At 38.6% G+C, this 19,672-nt stretch overlaps 1 protein-coding gene across 1 annotated transcript; it reads left to right on the forward strand.

The window, feature by feature from the left end:
• Positions 1–664: 664 nt before the first annotated feature.
• Positions 665–18,465, forward strand: LOC310662581 (vomeronasal type-2 receptor 26-like; the record flags this gene model as incomplete). Its single annotated transcript, XM_083409520.1, has 5 exons — positions 665–894; positions 2,311–2,602; positions 3,811–4,692; positions 15,884–16,010; positions 17,567–18,465. 5 exons carry the CDS (start codon positions 665–667, stop codon positions 18,463–18,465), a joined length of 2,430 nt encoding a protein of 809 aa, XP_083265646.1.
• Positions 18,466–19,672: the final 1,207 nt, after the last annotated feature.

Below are 19,672 nucleotides of genomic sequence, written 5' to 3' on the forward strand. Positions count from 1 at the left end.
AACAATTAAAAACGTCTTTTAAAGAGTTACATACTCTGCCTGGAATATTTTTCAACTTGTTGACACATTCTAATGCCAAGAAGAGAATGTTTTCTGGTGAATTCCCTTCCTGCTATTAAATCAATATGACAAAATGTCAAAGTCATGCTAAGCCTGTTTTGATAGCTAAAGGCAAGTTGTTCAGAACTAACTATGAGAAAGAGATCATATGGAGGCTCCAGTAGGAAAATGGAAAATAATTTATTAACAAGTTGATTTAGAGAAAATCAGGGCATTAATTGGAACACATGATTTCTTTGTAAACCATGCTGGAGGCAGCAAACATGTTTTTTCAGAGGGGTTTTCTGATGCAAGTAAAATCTTCCAAAATGCAATACTCTTGGAAGATGGCTCTGAACACTTCAATTATCACAAATTACCACATGTCACCATCCATCTTGCCAAACCCCATGTGGACTGTAGAGTTCACAAACAGAATTAATAGCATAGTCTGAAATCTATTATAAAATAACTCTGTGACATTTAGTAATGGGATGTTGGGTGGACTGAAGCATTAAGTCAGATATGTGGCAATCCCCATTGCAAAAGCATTTGGAGCCATGGATGTACGCAAGTTGTAACAAGGCTGATGGTAGATAATAAATGGAACTGGGCATTGTCCAAGATGTTGGAAGAATTCCTTCTCCTGCTTCTTATTTTGTGGCTGCAACTTCCTCAAAGTGAATGTGAGACATCCAGTGTTATGTGTACCTTGACAGATCCCTTCCAGCTCCCATACCAGTATAATCAGACAGGAGACATCACCATTGGTGCGATTGCTACTCAGTATGTCTGCATGTTTGATGAAATTTCATTCAGCGAACACCCAGCAACAAAGTTTTTGGATGGACTTATGTAAGGTATACCCCTTACCCCAGCTCTACTGTGACAGCCCAGCTTAGAATTGCCTTATGTAGGTGATACACGCACTGCAATGACCCAAAGCAGGCTGTACAAGCATTTAGTCTTATTAGCACGCTTTTAAAATCTATGTGGTTTTTGTTCTACATGTTGGCTACAACCCTCATGTTGTCAGACATAATTCCTCAATCCTATTTTATTTTTTATTTCATAAAATTTATATATAGCTTGATTGTGAAAAGAAAGAAACTCAGTTTACAATAACTGTTTCATGAAAAAGAGAGATAAAATATCTGTAAAACAGTTATAAATAAATATTTAAAACCATAAACCAGTATTAAACTAAAAAAAGATTCAAACACACACCAGCATTTTACTTATATGGGTAGGTTTGTCTTAACAAAAGATTTTTTTACAAGGTACCAAAAAAAGTCTAGTGAAGGAACCTGCCTGATATCAATAGATGTCCTTATAATTTTCATTCTTATTTCTACCTCACTTCTTAGTTTCAATAAGAGGTAAAGTCCTATTGATCCCTGTCTTCTAAAAATACAAACAATTCTGGTATATTATATGCATATACACTCCAGAGTTCCTGAAATAACCAGCACCTAATCAGGTATATACACAATTTGCAGAGTTGCATAAAATATATATGTATTGATTATAAATATGCCACAGAAACAGAAATGCCTCAAAGAATTCCTCCTTCCATACAGAGCTTCTCGGGGGGTGCTAAGATCGACAGAGGGTCCTTTGGGTAGTTCCTCTGCACAGAGAAGGGTAGCAGCCCAAGAGTGGGCACTCTCTGCATCAGCTCCTAAGTTGTGGAACTCTTTCCCCATTGGCACCCATCCTGTACCTTCATTATACAGCATTTAGTGAATGCTGAAGATCCACCCCTTTACCCATTCTGGGACCTTTGACTGAAGAGAAGGCAAATTTTGCTGTTAGTAATGATATGAACAATTTAAACATGTTCATGAATTCCCAAACTGGAAACTTTGTGCCATAGGAGCCAACTCCTAGGCATTTAGGCCCCTTTGCTCTCCCCAATAAAATATTTTAGGGAGCCAGTCCCCCCGCAAAGTTATGGGCATTGCCATTCATATAGTTAGTGTGTGTGTGTGTGTGTGTGTGTGTTGTGATCAGTTAAGCAGGGCAGGGCTTACCTGGGCCCCTCAATATTTTATTCAAGTTGGTACTCCTGCTTTGTGCTACTCTATGAATTCATTAATGGGGTTTTTTTTTCTTGTTCTCTACAAATTAGAAAAGGTATGCAGTTCAAACCTAATCACATCTGCAGTCATGATGTTGTCTCCAGTTGTGTCCTATCAAAAGTAATTATCAAATAGATGGTTAGGATAGGACTCAATATCTGTCTCACACTTAGCACTAATCTTCATTTAGGGCAATAACAAAAAGCTACCAGCATGTTCTGTCCTTGGTGTTTGCAGTGAAGGAGATGAATAAGAATCCCAATATCTTACCAAATACAAGTCTTGGCTTCCACATTTATGAGAGTTATTTCAATGCAAGGATGACCCATCAAAACACCTTGAAACTTCTTTCCAGCCAGAAAGCAATTGTTCCAAACTTCAAATGTGATAAGCAACGGAAGCTGATATCTGTTATTGGGGGACTTGACTCTGAAATCTCCCTTCACATGGCTACTCTATTAGGCATCTACAAAATTCCACAGGTAGGATAAGCCATTATGAGAGAAAATAACAGTTACAACTGCTTTTCCTTCCAGAAAATCCAGAAAATTTAGAAAAAGGCCACTGTCTCCAATTTCTCACCATTTTGTGCTTGTGAAACAGAGTTCAACAACACATCTAAAAATGGAAACAACCTGCATATTAATATTTGGATAGTGAAAAAGAGAGACTTTAAAAAAATATATACAATATGGTGGGTTGAAGAACCTTGGTTTTGGCAACTTCTTTGCTTACTGCACCATTGGGCAATGTTTAGCCTTTCTAATGTTTCTGGAATACAACACTTATCAGCTCCAGGCAGCAAGCCCTGTGTTCAAAAATGGCAAGATTTGTAGTCCAGCAACATTAGAAGAGCCAGAGTTTCTCTACCAGTGTTCCATTGCCTAAAGAACATTTTAATCATAGGCAACAGGTGAATGTCCAGTGGGAGAGAGCTCCAGAAGGCAGCACTACAACCAAAATGACCCATTACCAACCACCACCTTATGGCTCGTGTGGGCACCAGCAGGAGGACCTCTGAGGAAAGTCTTAGTGCATAGACAGGTTAATGGGGTGAAAGGTGTTGTCTCAAATAGCCATATTCCAAGCTGTGCCTGCATTCAAAGGATGAGCACTAGCACATTGAATTATACTTTGAAAAGGTGAATAAGAAACAATTTGGATTTTTTCTGGAGCAGGTTCAATGTGCTCTAGATACATGGTCTACATTGTTTTGTTTTTAATCTGCAGTAACTTCAGTTTTTAGGAAGTCTTCAACAGAAACCTCACTATAATATATTGCTACCTTAGTGGTATGGCTACTTCTTCTGCCACAAAGTTAACAATGGGAGAGTGCTGCTTAATTCTAAAGCCATGGCATAGCTGAACATGAAATTCAGCATAGAAAAAAGATGGAAAGGACTACAAATTTCACCCTCACAAACAAAACAGGACTAGAGTTCAAGAGTTTTTGACATTAACCACAAAATCACCAGAATTCATCTATATTCCATGCTGAAAAAAAGCAGTTCACTGGCAATAAAATTGTGTGTGAAGGAAAGAAGACAATATCATGGGAAGTGCTTTCCCCTAAGAATAAGCTATTTTTCAGTTAAGCAAATAATATATTCACATTATTTTAATGATGATATTATCTTATCAGTATATTAAATATTATAATTAGTGATTTTCTGATTTTTATTCCCCTTAGATTGCCTATTGTGCATTTGCTCCAGTGATGCATGTTAGAAATCAACTCCCTTCACTGTACAGGGCAGTTCCCAGTGAACAATATCAGTATGAAGGGATTGTCCAGCTTCTTTTATATTTTCAATGGACATGGATTGGGATCATTGCAAAGGATGATGATAATGGAGACAAGTTTATGCTGACTTTGATCCCAATGCTTTTGCAATGTGGAATATGCATTGCCCTCAGTGAAAAGACACCAGCCATATCTCATGCTATAGATAAACTGAGTTCATTTAAATCTATTTTGCACAAGGCCAGCTATCTATCCAACTCCAAAGTCAATGTTTTGGTGGTAAATGCAGACTATGCCACCATTACATGTATGACTTGGACAATATTCTTCTTTGCAATGGTGAAAGGCATCGAAGAGACATCTATAGGAAAAGTCTGGATCATGACAGCTCAGTGGGATTTTTCTTCAGAAACATTGCACAGGACATCTAATATCCAAGTCTTTGATGGGGCCTTGTCTTTTGTCATGCACTCAAAAGAAGTAGTGGGCTTCAGAAAATTCCTGCAGTTCTTACATCCTAAGTCACCCAAAGGGGATGGTTTTCTTATAATTTTCTGGCAACAGGCATTTAACTGCTTTTTCTCTGATTCAAATCAGATCAGCAAATGCAGTGACAAATGCAATAATAATCATTGCACTGGTGAAGAGAAGCTGGAGAGCCTCCCTGGGACTCTTTTTGAAATGAGTTTTACTGGTCAAAGCTATAGCATTTACAATGCAGTCCATGCCATAGCACACACTTTACATAGGATGTACTCATCCAAGCTAAAACACAGAGCAATGCCAGACAGAAGTTGGTTGGATCATCTGAATGTGCAACCTTGGAAGGTACTTTTTCACATAAATCGTGACTTACAATGTGCAGCTGAGCAGAGGGAGGAGGAAAAAGCTATGCAAATATTAGTCACTAATGGACTGACTTTTATTGGCAATGGTTTGCACACTTTGGCTTGGCATTGGCAAGTATCCAAGCATCCAAAAACCTGATTGGTGACCACCTTTCAGCCAGTATGCTGTGGAGGTTCATGGGGGTAGAAGGAACCTCAGGCTTATATGAAGCATGAATCAATCACAAAGGGATTTGAAGTGTTCTGAGCGATTCACATAATATCTTATATATACATTACATTTCCATACCTGAACACAACACATCCCTTTTCTGAAGCATATAGTTTTAGAATGAAAGACTGGGGGGAGAGGGGTTGCACTTTAATCATTTTGTAAAATCAGACTTGCACCTTATAAAATCTCATTTTGTCTCTGTTCACTCTAGCTTCATCATTTCCTAAGGAGAATGTCATTTAACAATACCGTTGGTGATACAGTGCATTTTAATGAGAATGGTGAATTAACGGCTGGATTTGATATAATAAACTGGGTTACTTTCCCAAATCAATCCTTCTTAAAAGTGAATGTGGGAAGAATGAATCCACATTCTGTGCTGGATCAAGTGTTCACAGTTAATAAGGAGGCCATCACATGGCACATGGCATTTAATCAGGTGGGTCAAAACAGAGCAAACTAGGAGAAAGTACCCAGCATTTCTCGGGAATTATATGGAACAAACAACAAGAAGAAAAAACTGAGATATATAAATGGATAATGTAATCTGGTTCTCACAGTGACCAGTCAGATAGAACCTGCAAGCACAACCTGAGCAAAAGAGCACGACCACCACCACCTGCCCCGGCTTCCAGAAACCGGAATTCAAAAGCATTTTTGGCTTGGATAGTGGCGGCAGAGCATATCTGCCATAGCACAGCCACTGATAGTCTTATCCTCCATTAATTTGTCCAATCCATTTTTAAAGCCAACCAAGTTGGTCCTGAAAAAGAACTTAATTCATGCACTGCATAAATAACTTTTTCCATCTTGAGTCTTCCAACATTCAGCTTCATTGAATGTCCATGACTTCTAGTGTTATGGGGGGGGGGAGGCACATTTCTCTATCCATGCATAAATCTATAGATTTCAATTATTTCACCTTTTACTCACTTTTTCTCTAAACTAAAAAGTTCAAAATGCTGCAACCTTTCTTCATAGGGAAGTAGCTCTATTCCATTGATCATTTTCACTGTCCTTTTCCGATTCTGCAATTTCATTTTTGTGGTGAGCCAACAAGAACTGTGCATAGTATTCCAAATGTGATCACACTGTAGATTTGCATAATAACATTATGTTATTGACAGTTTTATTTTCAATTCCTTTCCTAATGATCCCTACAATGGAATTTGATTTTTTTTACAACTGCCACATAGAAAATGGACAGAGAAATTAGCATACACACACACACAGACACACATTACTACTCTCTCTCTCTCTATATATACAGTAGTAGAAAATAAGTACTTATTTTGGTTCATAAAATCACCCCAAAATGTAGCTTTGTATGTAGTATGTTTTGCTCATTCAGACCAAGTACTGCTGAGCTTCTATGTCACTATGCTTATATGGGACCAGCAATGATCAGAAGGTTGTTATACCAAGGCATCCTTTGAAAACCAATCTGTTCTCTATTAAACTTGAAACCTTGCTCATATTTTCCTGAGTTATTTCCACCTGTTTAGAATTTGAAATCTAATCCATTTGATTCTCTTTGCAAGTACAGTTCTTTCTTTCTTTTTTGATAGGTGCTGCCCCTTGCCAGATGTAATGAAAACTGCCATCCAGGTTACAGCAGAAAAAAGAAAGAAGGGAAACCATTTTGTTGTTTTGATTGTTCTCCTTGTCCAGATGGGAAGATTTCAGACCAGAAGCGTAGGTGGAAAATGTTTAGGGTCATGAATGACATGCCACCAGTCCTAGCACAATCCTATTCATGCCTATTTGATACGTATGTGGGGATTTTGGACCCAGGTGCAGTGAAGGCTGTGCAGGGTGTATGCAATGTAGTACAACCAACAGAAGAAACATGTATTGGGATCCATTTAGGCCACAACTTTATTGATTACAGATGAAAGCAAGTTTGGTGTAGGCATTGGAAGTGTACCTAAAAATGCACCCTGGTTCCTCTGGTTTATAAAAACTGTTGAAGGGCACCGGCTATCACAAAACGTGGATGCTCAAAAGCTTGCAATGGTTGCCTATACACTACTGGTCAATGTTCAAGATTCTTGTATTAATTTAAAAGACCCTTAACAACTTGGGTCAAAGATACTTCTGGAACTGTTTGATACCTTATATCCCTTCCCAATCACTGAGGTCTTTGGAAGAATAGTTTTCTGGGATCAAAACATGCAAAAGTGACATGGTCTGGAAATACAGATTTGCTCATCTGTAGTCTGAGTGTTTAACAAACTATGCATTTAATTAGTCAAGATATTTTTTAAAAATGCTGAAACATCAACATAGGACTGTTGCGGGTGGGGAAATAAGATTGTTTTCAAATCTTGTCTTATAATTATAAATGACAGTTCATTTTTGTACTGAGAATAGCACAGCTTGCCCATCATTAATTACTAAGGGACTAATAGCTTTTGTTCTATTTTTCAGATATGGACTATTGTTTCCAGTGTCCAGTGGGTCAATTTCCAAATAAAAACAGAGATAAATGTCTCCCTAAGAAACTGAACTTCCTTTCTTTCACAGAACCTTTGGGCATCACTTTATCTTTTTTCAGTTTGTCTTCTTCTCTAGCAACAGCTTTTGTGTTAGGAATTTTCATTAAACATAGTAATACTCCCATCATCAAAGCCAACAATCGGGATCTCACCTTTTGTCAGCTCATTTCTCTATCACTCTGTTTCCTGTGCTCCTTGCTATTCATTGGCCATCCTAACACAGTGACCTGCTATTTAAGACAAACCACTTTTGGTATGATCTTCTCAGTGGCTGTTTCTTGTATTTTGGCAAAAACAATCACAGTGGTTCTGGCTTTCATGGCCACTAGGCCAGGATCCAAAAAGAGGAAATGGTTGGGGAAAAGATTGGGAAACTGTATTATTTTGGGGTGTTTCATTATTCAAGCCTGTATTTGTGCTGTATGGCTCTGTATTGCTCCTCCATTCCCAGATTTTGACATGTACTCTCTGGCTGGAGAAATCATTGCAGAATGTAATGAAGGGTCGCCCATTATGTTTTATTGTGTCCTGGGTTACCTGGGATTCTTGGCTATTGTTAGCTTCACGGTAGCTTTTCTAGCCAGGAAGTTGCCAGATAGTTTCAATGAAGCCAAGTTCATTACTTTTAGCATGTTGGTGTTTTGCAGTGTTTGGGTGTCCTTTGTTCCAGCATACCTGAGCACCAAAGGAAAATCCATGGTGGCTGTGGAGATCTTCTCTATCTTAGCCTCCAGTGCTGGATTGCTAGGTTGTATCTTTGCCCCTAAATGCTACATAATTATTATAAGACCTGAGCTGAACAGCAAGGACCAACTAATAAAAAGATATTAGCAACAATCTACCTGTTTCTGTAAGGTCTTGGGAAATTGATGCTGCTCATTCCTCTTAATCATGGCAGCAGGGAAAAATCACATTGGAAATAGCTCTTTAGGTATTGTTTGTGATAATGGTTGAGTCCCCCCACAAAAAAATTTGTGCAATATTTGTAACTTTGGTGAAATGTCTGTGTGAGTTTGTGTTACTCAGCTATATTTAGTTCAGCCTAAAATAGGCTGTGAGATACTGTACAAAAGTCAAAGGTTTATTACTAAAAGTTAAATTTCATATAAGGTTCTCCCTGCTGTAATTCTGTACAAGAGCACACAGTGCAATTTTGCTATTTTTACAAAAAATAATTTATTTTGCTGTTTCTAAGAAATAAATAGAAAATTAATTTACATATAAAATCATTTGTGAATAGAAGTTATACAAAACCTGTTATGGACCAAATTAACTGGGCTGTCTAATGGTCCCTTTATTGTAGCATCCTCTAAATCAGGGGTGGCCAACTCCCAAGAGACTGCGATCTACTCGCAGAATTAAAACCCCCCCTTTTTGGGCTTAGGTCAAAGTTGTTGAGCTTTTTTTTAGGAAAGAAAGCCCTATTTCTGGAGGGTTAAGGTCAAAGAAGTCGTTGAGCTATTTTTAAGGAGGATGAAAGCCCAGTTTTTGAGAATTCAAGCCTAAGCTCAAGGGAGAAAGGGGAACAGCCACTCAACAACAGATCACTGGATAAACAAGCTGCCTCACTGAGTAAACTCAGTCTTCCGTTCTGCAGATCGTGCAACAATGGAGGGTGGGGCGAGGGAGCAGGGCCGGATTCTCTTTTACCAATGCTAAGGAAAGGGACCCAGTGATTGACTGCGATCTACCAAAACCTCCTGGGGATCTACCAGTACATCGCAATCAACCTGTTGGACATCCCTGCTCTAAATTGTCATTATATTGTTGCTACGTAATTGGAGTCCTGTGCACTCCAGGCAGAAAAAAATTAAAGACATGTTTTCACTGCCATGGGGTCAAACAGTATTCCCACAATGCCACTTTCTAGAGGAAATGATCCTGTAGGGATTACCAGAAACTCTCTTCTCAGCCCACACATTTAATCTAGTAGGATCCCAAAGTCAACGGCATCAAAAGATGTTGAGAAATCCAGGAGAATTACCGAAAAGCAGCCCCTGCTCATTGTTCTGCCAGTAAAGTTTTCTCAGTGCAACCAAGACTCTTTCAATCCCAAACCCAGGCCTGAAGCCAGATTGAAATGGATCAGGATAGTCTATTTCCTCCTGAAGCTGCCCAGCCACCACCTTCATTTGAACCTACCCCTCCCAAATGTGCCTCAGCACCAGTAACCCTTTAGGGTTTAACAGAACCACCCGTTTCCTCTCCAAACAGTGACTGAAAGATGTTTACCGACATCATTTTTCTGTTTCCCTCTTTAATACACACTGTTCCTGCCAGTTGTGACCTACTGATTTAACCACAGATTCATGTAGCTGACCCATGTGGTCCATCTGGTATAGGGGGTAGCTATTCATCCAGCATTGCTTTGCTGAGTGGGCAAAAATAAGAATGTGTGTAGCTGATTTGGGACATAGGGACAAAGGTCTTACTCCTCCTCCCTTTTGGAGGCAAATAAATAATCCCATTCTGCAGCAACTGGATAGGTGCCAACCGGCCTTGCAACTCCTGTAGGAAGACGAATACCCAGCCTTTAAAGTCAAGCTGTACCCATTTCCCACTGGCCAGCTTGCATGAGATATGTGCCCTTCACCACTTCTCATTTTGGACATGCAGAAGACCAGCCTTCCACTCACCCACAATGGGAAAGAACTGCACACTATCACACATTGATTTGAATGAATTATTTCCTGTAACAGAGCCTGCTCTCAGCACCATTCCAATATATCAGCTCTGCACATATTTCTGTTATCCCTATACTAATCAAGGTACTCTTCTATACAAGCTGCAAGTTGCAGCTTCTGAAAACCAATAAAAACTACATTTATTGATAATATCTCAAACTACTTGAATCTGTAGCCACAATGCAGCAGTCATAATGAAACAGAATGTCATGAATGTATTACTAACTTACAGTGAATTCTAGGCATGTTTTGGCCTTCTGCTGCACAGCACAATACCCCAGGGGCATGACAATAAACACTAGAATTATCTTTAAAAATTGCTTGAATTCATTCTTCCATGTAATTTCCCCCATATATATTAAATGCCCTATATTTTTTAATATATATGAATAATATATTTAGAATGTGTATTTAAAATATCACTACGATGGATTGTGATCAAGCAGACATATACCAGCCTGATGGTGGGCAGTTTTGTTTTATCAAGAGAAGCTAGAGCCACTGAAACTTGCATCCAAGCTGATGGAGGATGATAGATACAGACTGAATATTCTGAGTCAAAGTTTACCCACAGATGGCAATGCTACTTTTTTTGCTTCTGATATTTCTGTGGATGCTGATGCCTCCAACTGAATGCAAGGCACAGAGTCTTATGTGTTACATGATGGATCTATTTCACTTCCAATATAAGTATTATCAGACAGGGGACTTTATCATTGGAGAGATGGCTACTCTGTTTGGCTTTATGTTTGAGGAAATAACCTTCAGTGAACACCCAACAACAAAATTTGTAGATGAAATTACGTAAGGGGATGGTTCTTATTGTTTAAATTTAAAATATGCAATAGATCATGTCACCATAATTAAAAATATTTTGTAGAAAAATATGCACGTTCAGAACAGTCTGTGTGACTTGTTTAATAGAAATATAAATGAACATAAAATACATAAAACACATACAGTGTTGCATAAGCTTACACAGTTGGTCAGCTTGAGAGATGGTAAATTAAAAAGAGAAAACAATGGAAACATCTTCTTTTAATTGAATTCATGAAAAAAAGCATGCACATTGAGGAATATAAAAGATTTTTGTCCTTATGGTAAATTAATATTTTTTTAAAATATTCATTGGATTATATGATATAAAAGATGGTTGATCACCACCTGAAAAAACTTTCTAATCTCAATCAACACTCTTCAAAAGAATGTGTCTATTTTATATTTTCATACCCTCCCCACAATATGGATATGTGTGCATGTGTGCATGCTCTCTCTCTCTCTCTCTCTCTCTCTCACACACACACACACACACACACACTGCATTAATGTACACTGTGGCATTCTTTCAAATATGTGCTTCATGTGATGTTGAATATCTGTTTGATTCACAATGTAACTTTTATTTTAGTTTAGCAGTGAAAAACTACCAGCATGTCCTGTCCTTAGTATTTGCAGTGAAGGAGATCAATGAGGATGCAAAAATCATACCAAATGTCAGCCTGGGGTTTCAAATCTATGACAGCTACACAAATGCAAGGATGACTCATCAAAACATCCTGAAACTTCTGTCCACCTCAGAAAGGACTGTCCCCAACTTCAAATGTGACAACAAAAAGAATATGATAGCTGTAATTGGAGGAATAGATTCTGAAGTCTCCCTACATATGGCTATTATCCTGGGAATTTATAAGATTCCACAGGTACAATGTGTGCATGGCTCTTGATTATTGTTTTTAATGGGGTAATATTTTACAAAGGGGTAGCCAATGTGGTGTCTTCCAAATATTGTTGGAATGTTACTTCTATCATCCCTTATCATGGTGGGTATGCATCATGGTGGGTATGGCTGAGGGCACAAGGTTGGCTACTGAAATAACCTTTAAACGTATATGCAAACCTTTATTTTTCTTTGCTCCTCTTTGAAAGAGATGTGTAACTGAGAACACATATTTTGAAGATCCCCTGCTTAGGTACAACAAAGCAATGATTCTCATTTATTCCTGTCCAAGAAGTTGGACTACAACTCTCATCATCCCCAGCCAGCATGAGCTATTGCACCTGGCTGGGTGCTTCCTCCAGACCAGCAGTCCTGGAGAGATTGGAGCAATGTCACATTTTACTAACTGTTGGTAATGCTGCTGGGAATTTAAGTCCAATGACATTTAGAGGACACCAGATTGTAGAAGATTACAATATCCTTTGAGAAATCACTGACTTTTTACTGTGTGACATGGTTTCTTCATCCCCCATGATAACCGAGTGTGTCCATCAAATTACTTTACTCATCATGTAGCTGCTGGTGCTGATTCCCATTATTACTGGCAATATAGATATCAAAAAAATGAAATGTTAAGTCATTGAAAGTTGTTACTTCAGATGACACACAGAGAGAAATCTTGCTTGGTTGAATAATAAATTCAGCATTTCTCCCCAAATTAAAGTAATATATATTAATTTATCTCACAACCAGATACCCAAAATAAAACTAAAGAATTAGTTCACGAAATTTAATAATGATAATAATAACAGCAGCAGCAGAAATAATCTCTCACTATGAAGAGGTAAAAAGTGTCCATAGGTTTCTATCTTCCTTTATATCAGAAGTAAGTTCTGTTTTGCACAGTGGGATTTAATTCCAGATAAAAGTAACTGCCTAAGAGTTGCAGTTTAACCTTGAAAGATAGCAAAGAGGTTGGCATAAAAGTTTGGAAAGCTTTAGGTTATGAAAGATAATGAACCCAATTCAAAAACATTATTCTATGAAACCTTTCACATTTTTCCCAAGTAATAACACTGGGATACTTTTAAATCAGGATTTTCTACTTGGCTTTTTCTTATTACACGTTTGGAATAAGTAACTGTATTTTAAGAAAAGTTTTATTTTCTAACAAATTTCTTTGCTTAGATTGCCTATTGTGTAATAGCTCCAGTGATTTGCATGAAAACCCAGTTCCCTTCTTTCTATCGAATGGTGCCCAATGAAGAATATCAGTACAAAGGGATTGTCCAGCTGCTCTTGAGTTTCCAATGGACATGGATTGGGATCATTGTATCAGACGATGATGATGGAGAAAAATTTCTGCAGACCATGATGCCAATGTTCACTCGGCATGGAATCTGTACAGCCCACATAGAAAAGGCAGTAACTATTTCTCAAAATATAGAGGCAATGCAATCACCATATGCCATCCAGTCCAAGGCCACTTCACTAACCAACTCAAAAGTCAAAGTATTTGTTGTAAATGCAGAGCCTCAGACCACTACATGGCTGATGTGGTTCGCATATTTCTATTCAGTACTGGAAGATATAACAGAGGCATCAATAGGCAAAGTATGGATTATGACAGCCCAATGGGATTTCTCATTGGAGTCATTACAGAGGTACTTTGATATAAGGACATTTGATGGCACATTATCTTTTGCAATTCACACAAATGAAGTGCTGGGATTTAGAGAATTCATTCAAACATTACATCCTAGCACAGCAAAAGGAGATGGGTTCATCAGAATTTTCTGGGAAAGGGCATTCAGCTGCTTATTATCTAAGGAGAACAAGGAAAATACTGATCATTGTACTGGTGGAGAGAAGCTGGAAAGCCTCCCTGGGACTTTTTTTGAAATGGACATGACCGGTAAAAGCTACAGCAACTACAATGCAGTCTATGCCATAGCATATGCTATACGTAAGATGTTCTCACTGAGATCCAAACACAGAACAATGGTGAACAAATGTAGAATGGGTCTTCCAAATTGTCAATCCTGGCAGGTAATGTTTCACATAAAGTCATTCTTCTGTCATGGCCAGGCTGATACGTGATGCCCTTTGGTTAACTGAGTATAGTAAGAGAAGGAATTCTGCATAAAATATGACACATCTCTTTCTTTAAAAACTTGGGTTTTCTCATGTTCTGATGCTTTCTCTTCTTCACTAATTGAGGAGCAGTGAGATCATGTAAATCCATAAATCATATATATGTCTCATACTTTTTCTTTGTATGGTCCAGTTGGAAGTAGACATTGAATCTGCTTAATTTGTATAATTCCAGTTCCTTTCCACCAATATTCAAAGTCCATTGTTTCATGACTTCATGACTTCAGCTACTTTCCAAACAAATGTCACCCCTGTAGGAGCTATAATTCCATTACAGAATCTACATGACATTACTGTCATCAGAATAAGAGAGTGTATCCACCCCATGCATATTTGCTCCAGATTTACCCTTTCTGGGTGAAATGCAATGTTAAAAGAAACACAATTCCCAGCCCAAATTAGCCAATTTTCAACACCCATTTACAGTAGTAAGCCTCTGATTAGAAGCATGTGAAGAACTTGAAAAATCAAATATCCTTACAGAAGGATGCAGCTACTCACAAAAACCAAGCACAACAGAGGATCTGCTGCAGGAAGAAACATAACTCTGTGCTTAATTAATGGTAATATCTCTCTCATTTGTGTTTGACTTTTTCAATGTAGCTTCACTCTTTCCTAAGCAAAATCACATTTAACAACAGTGCTGGGGATACCATCACGTTTAATGAAAATGGTGAATTAACTGCTGGCTTTGACATTATAAACTGGGTTATTTCCCCAAACCAATCCTTCTTAAAAGTGAAAGTGGGAAGGATGGATCCACAATTGTCACAAGAGCAAGAGTTCATTCTGGATGAAAAGGCCATCAGATGGGACAGCATATTCAATCAGGTGGGATCTGACTGTATAGTATAGTACTGTATATATGTATTGTCAGGGACAGGGCAGAGGAGGAATGGTGGAGACCACCTCCCCAGCCTGAACCTTCCAGAGAAGAAGAAGACAGTTCAGAATTACAACAGGGGTTTGAGGGAGATCACAGCTCAGAGGCAGATGAGGGGGAAAGCTGGGAAATAATGGGAGAGGAGGAGGAGGAAGAAGAAGAGGAGGAAGCACTGGGGGGGGGGCGGCAGCAGCTGACAGACACAGTGTCTTTAGAAAGCATTCCAGAATCTCCCCTCTCCCAAAACTCTGTGAGCCTTGAAAGTAGGAGAGCAAAGAGCTCAAAGGCAGAGGGCACTTTTCAGCACCCATGGTGATGACGCATGAGGAAGTAGGAGAGATGGAGGCTTAGGGTGGAGACTCACTTGGGACAGCACCATTATTCCAAGAGGCTGCATTCTCAAGCCTCTCTCTGTAAATATTGTATAAAAAGCAGGTGGGAAGGACTTTCCCTTGCCTTATCCATTCCTACCAATCTGCCGCGGGGGTTGGTTCCTCTGCTGCCTGATAGGTATAGCAGCACACATACACTCAATTAGCAATACGTACATACACATACATTCAATTAGTTCTCATATTCAAAGCTAAAAGGAAATCAATATGAAACTCTCTCTGTCTCTCTCTCTCTGTCTCTCTCTCTCTCTCTCTCCCTCCCTCTCTCTCTCTCTCACACACACACATATAACACCCACACCCACACCATATTTTTGCTCATAACTGTACACAGTATTAGTCTGGATTTCAAAAACAAACAATGCATGGGCGTAGCAAACTGAAGAGCATGCTCAGTCTAATTTGACAGTCTAATGCAAACAAACGTGATCAGGTGGAAACTGCCGAATTATGCTTGTATTCAGTGCTAGCCCTACTTAGAATAGGTCCACTGAAGTTAATGTAAATTGCTAACTTAGGTTCCTTAATTTCAATGAGTCTACTTAGAGTCTGACTAGCACTGGATGCAACCCCTATGTGTACAAATCCATTTAAAACAGATCCACACACCCTCATTTTTTTATGGATAGGTGCTGCCTCTTGCTGTGTGTAATGACAATTGTCATCCAGGTTACAGCAAAAAGAAGAAGGAAGGAAAGCAATTTTGTTGCTACGATTGTGCCCCATGTCCAGAGGGGAAGATTTCAGACCAGAAGGGTAGGACATATAATGTGCAGCATTAAGATATAAGCAATTTAAAATACTTTTCATTGGTTTTGATTTATTATCAATTGAGTTCTCTAAATTAATTCTGGGATAGTGACAAGCCAGCCATGATGTATGCCCCTAACATGCTCCAGACATATAGCCCTGAATACTTATATTTAATTAATAACAAAACGTTATCTTCATTCTGGCAAAGAAAATATTTATTAAGGTATGACAGTATATGTCGTTAAAATTCCACAGGACATAAACATTGCTGTTATATACTGGTAAATATACTGGTATAATCTTGATACATATTGGTAAATCATAACACCATCTAACCGCTTTTGGTAATTGATGTAGTTGTTCATAGCCCCCGGTCCTCTTCATGGCCCTGTTTTGTAACTTCTGGCTGAGGCTGATCCATCTTGTACAAATAATGTATGTTTTGCCTTGCCCTGTTATGCCTTGAATATCACTGTAGTGTAAAATTCCCTGCTGGAAGGCTGCAGAGGTCAGCAAGCTTATCAACCTTCTCTCTGGTATCTAAACAAGGTATCTAGACAAATCTGGTATTTAGAGAGATATAGTATCGAAGCAGCTCACCATTTCAGAACCCCACTTTCACGGGGTCATCGGTTACCCTGCAAGTGTCATTTTTGCACTGGGAGGGCAAATATTATCTATTTTATTGGGGCTTTTCTTAATGTACAAGTCCCAGTCCCTGAAAATAGGTAAAATTTGTACTCACCCAAAAAATATTGCTGATATTCAGCTTTGATTTTGCCACACACTCCACTCCCTGAACATGTTGAAAAGGTCTAGACAAAATATTACAGTCCAGAATTATTATAAATCCATAGAGAGTTGTTTTATTATGGTGAGATTAAGCATCAACCTGAGCTTAACTTGGCATCTGAGGGAAAAACTAGATGGCTAGCAGTGACTAAAACCCACATATCCCACCAAAGTATCATTTAAATTATATCAGTAATCAAAGGGAGAGGTTTGAAATTTAAAAATGCAATTTATGATAAATAGAAGCATAGAGTTGGAAGTGACTTAGTTCATGCCAAATCATAGAATCGCAGTTGGAAGAGAACACAAGGATTATCTAGTACAAACCCCAGCAATGCAGGAACATTTTTCCTAACATGGAGCTTGAACCCACAACACTGAGATTAAGTATCAGGCTCTACCGATGGAACTATCCCTCCCCCCACTCTTTGTAAAATTAAGGTTTTAAATGCATGGGGAGGCTACGCATGTGCCCACTGCAAGGAGTTGCCCTCAACACATGAAGGGTGATAGGGATATCCACCCTCCACTTCCTCTGCCACACAAAGTTACAGTAATCATTGGCATAAATCATTGGCATTAATCATTGCATAAACCTTTGAACAGAGCTGTGGTTTCAAATTAAAGCAATATATGCACAGAACGCAAAGCATTAGAGACAGATCTATTAACTTAATTGGACAGAGACTGCAAATATTTTAAAAAAGAAAAGTTATGACATGCTGCAGGGATAGACACATAAACTTCTTCTTCTTCTTTATTTCCAGACATGGATGAGTGTTCAAAATGCCCAGAAGGTCAGTATCCAAACAGGAACAAAGATCAGTGCCTTTCAAAGAGAGTCAACTTCCTCTCATTCACAGAAACTTTGGGGATCCTTTTAACTTTCTTAGCTTTGTCTTTTTCTCTGATCACAGCTTTGGTGTTTGGAGTCTTCGCTAAGCATCAGAACACTCCCATTGTCAAAGCCAACAATCGAAACCTCACCTACTCTCTGCTTATCTCCCTATTACTCTGCTTCCTCTGCTCGTTGTTATTCATTGGCCTGCCCCAAACAGTGAACTGCTGTTTAAGACAAACTGCTTTTGGTGTCATCTTCTCTGTAGCTGTTTCCTGCATATTGGCAAAAACGATAACTGTGATTCTGGCTTTTGTTGCCACCAAGCCAGGGAGCAGCATGAGAAAATGGGTGGGGAAAGGATTCACAAACTCTATCATTCTTGGCTGCTCCTTTATTCAAGCTACTATATGTGCTGTGTGGCTATGCACTACTCCCCCATTTGCACATTTTGACATGCACTCCCTTACTCAAGAAATTGTAGTGGAATGCAATGAAGGTTCTGTCACTATGTTTTATTCTGTTCTGGGCTACCTGGGATTCTTGGCCATTGTTAGCTTCACTGTGGCTTTTCAGGCCAGGAAGTTGCCAGACAGCTTCAATGAAGCCAAGTTCATCACTTTCAGTATGTTGGTTTTCTGCAGTGTTTGGATGTCTTTTGTTCCTTCCTATTTAAGCACGAAAGGAAAATACATGGTGGCTGTGGAGATCTTCTCCATCTTGTCCTCCAGTGCTGGGTTACTAGGTTGTATCTTTGCTCCCAAATGCTACATAATTATCCTGAGGCCAGAACTGAACAAGAAGGAGCAGATAATAAAGAGATATTAGTAAAATAAAACTAAATCTAAGAGTATGGCATTTTTATTGATGTTTTTGAAATATGATCCATTGGTCAGGAGAGTCTTCTTAAGAATGGTAGTACTGTTGAACTGAGAAGCACTTTTTAAACTAGTCGTTTCAGTACTGATAGTTATATTTCCTGTACACCCATAAATAAAGACTTGTGGGGTGTGAACCATGGTAGAAATATCACAGTGGGTGGAATACCCTTTATATGGCTGGTTCCCACCCTCTTCTAATTGGCCAGCAGGCCCCAAGGGATCTTGACCCCACTTCTCTATTTGTATCATTTATAAGGGTGGTGGATTTTGAGGAAGTATAGAGGAGGAAAATTATTTAAAATATTATATCACAAATTTGTTTTGTAGAAAAGACCTTTTCTCCTGTTTCAGTCTAATGGCAGCTATAGTTGCCTCTTTTCTTTTATTTCTTAATCTTGTGGCTAAGAACTTAGACCTCTTTCATCAAAATTCATACATTATTTGTTTTAAATACGACTTTATCACGGTCTTCTTTATTTCTGTGGTTTCCAATTATTTCTGCCTTATCTGCGATTTTTTTTTTTTTTAAATCTCGATCCTATAACTCTTTGTATTTGTTCCAGAAGAGGAACCTCCTGCTGCAGTTGTGATTTTTGTGTCCTATGTGATCTTTTAAGTATGATTTTTCCTGTATAGATGCTCCTCTCATCACTGCCTTCAGTGCCCTCATCCCACAATGAGCCATAACTCATTCTTTCCTTAAAAACAAAAAAACAAAAAAATGCACTAATGTTTTAGTCAGACTTTCTCTTATTGATTGATGGAGAATAGGAGTGAAATACCATACTGGAGTAGCATATTCAGCTGGAATGAATTCAAATTTTGTGGATACTGGGACATGATCTGTTATTTTGATCTCTCCTGTTTGTGTTCTTTTCACTGCATTTAAGAGTGGGGTGGGTGTTAATAGGAAATCTACTCTGGATTGTGAGCTGTACACCAGGGACCTATCTACATGAGCTGTGTCTCCTGGACTCACCTTCTGGCAAACATACCTCAGTTCCTACTTTTGTAGCATCCTTATTTGTTTCAGTTGGTCTCTACCATTCTTAAATTATCTTGCATTCTACATTTCTTTTTCCATGTGGAATTAGTCAGGTCCTTACCTGTTAATTCTTTTATGTTCCAATTAAGATCGCCACCGATTATTACAT

This window comes from Podarcis tiliguerta (assembly GCF_965153285.1).
Source record: "Podarcis tiliguerta genome assembly, chromosome: 13".
Taxonomy (NCBI): Eukaryota; Metazoa; Chordata; class Lepidosauria; order Squamata; family Lacertidae; genus Podarcis; species Podarcis tiliguerta.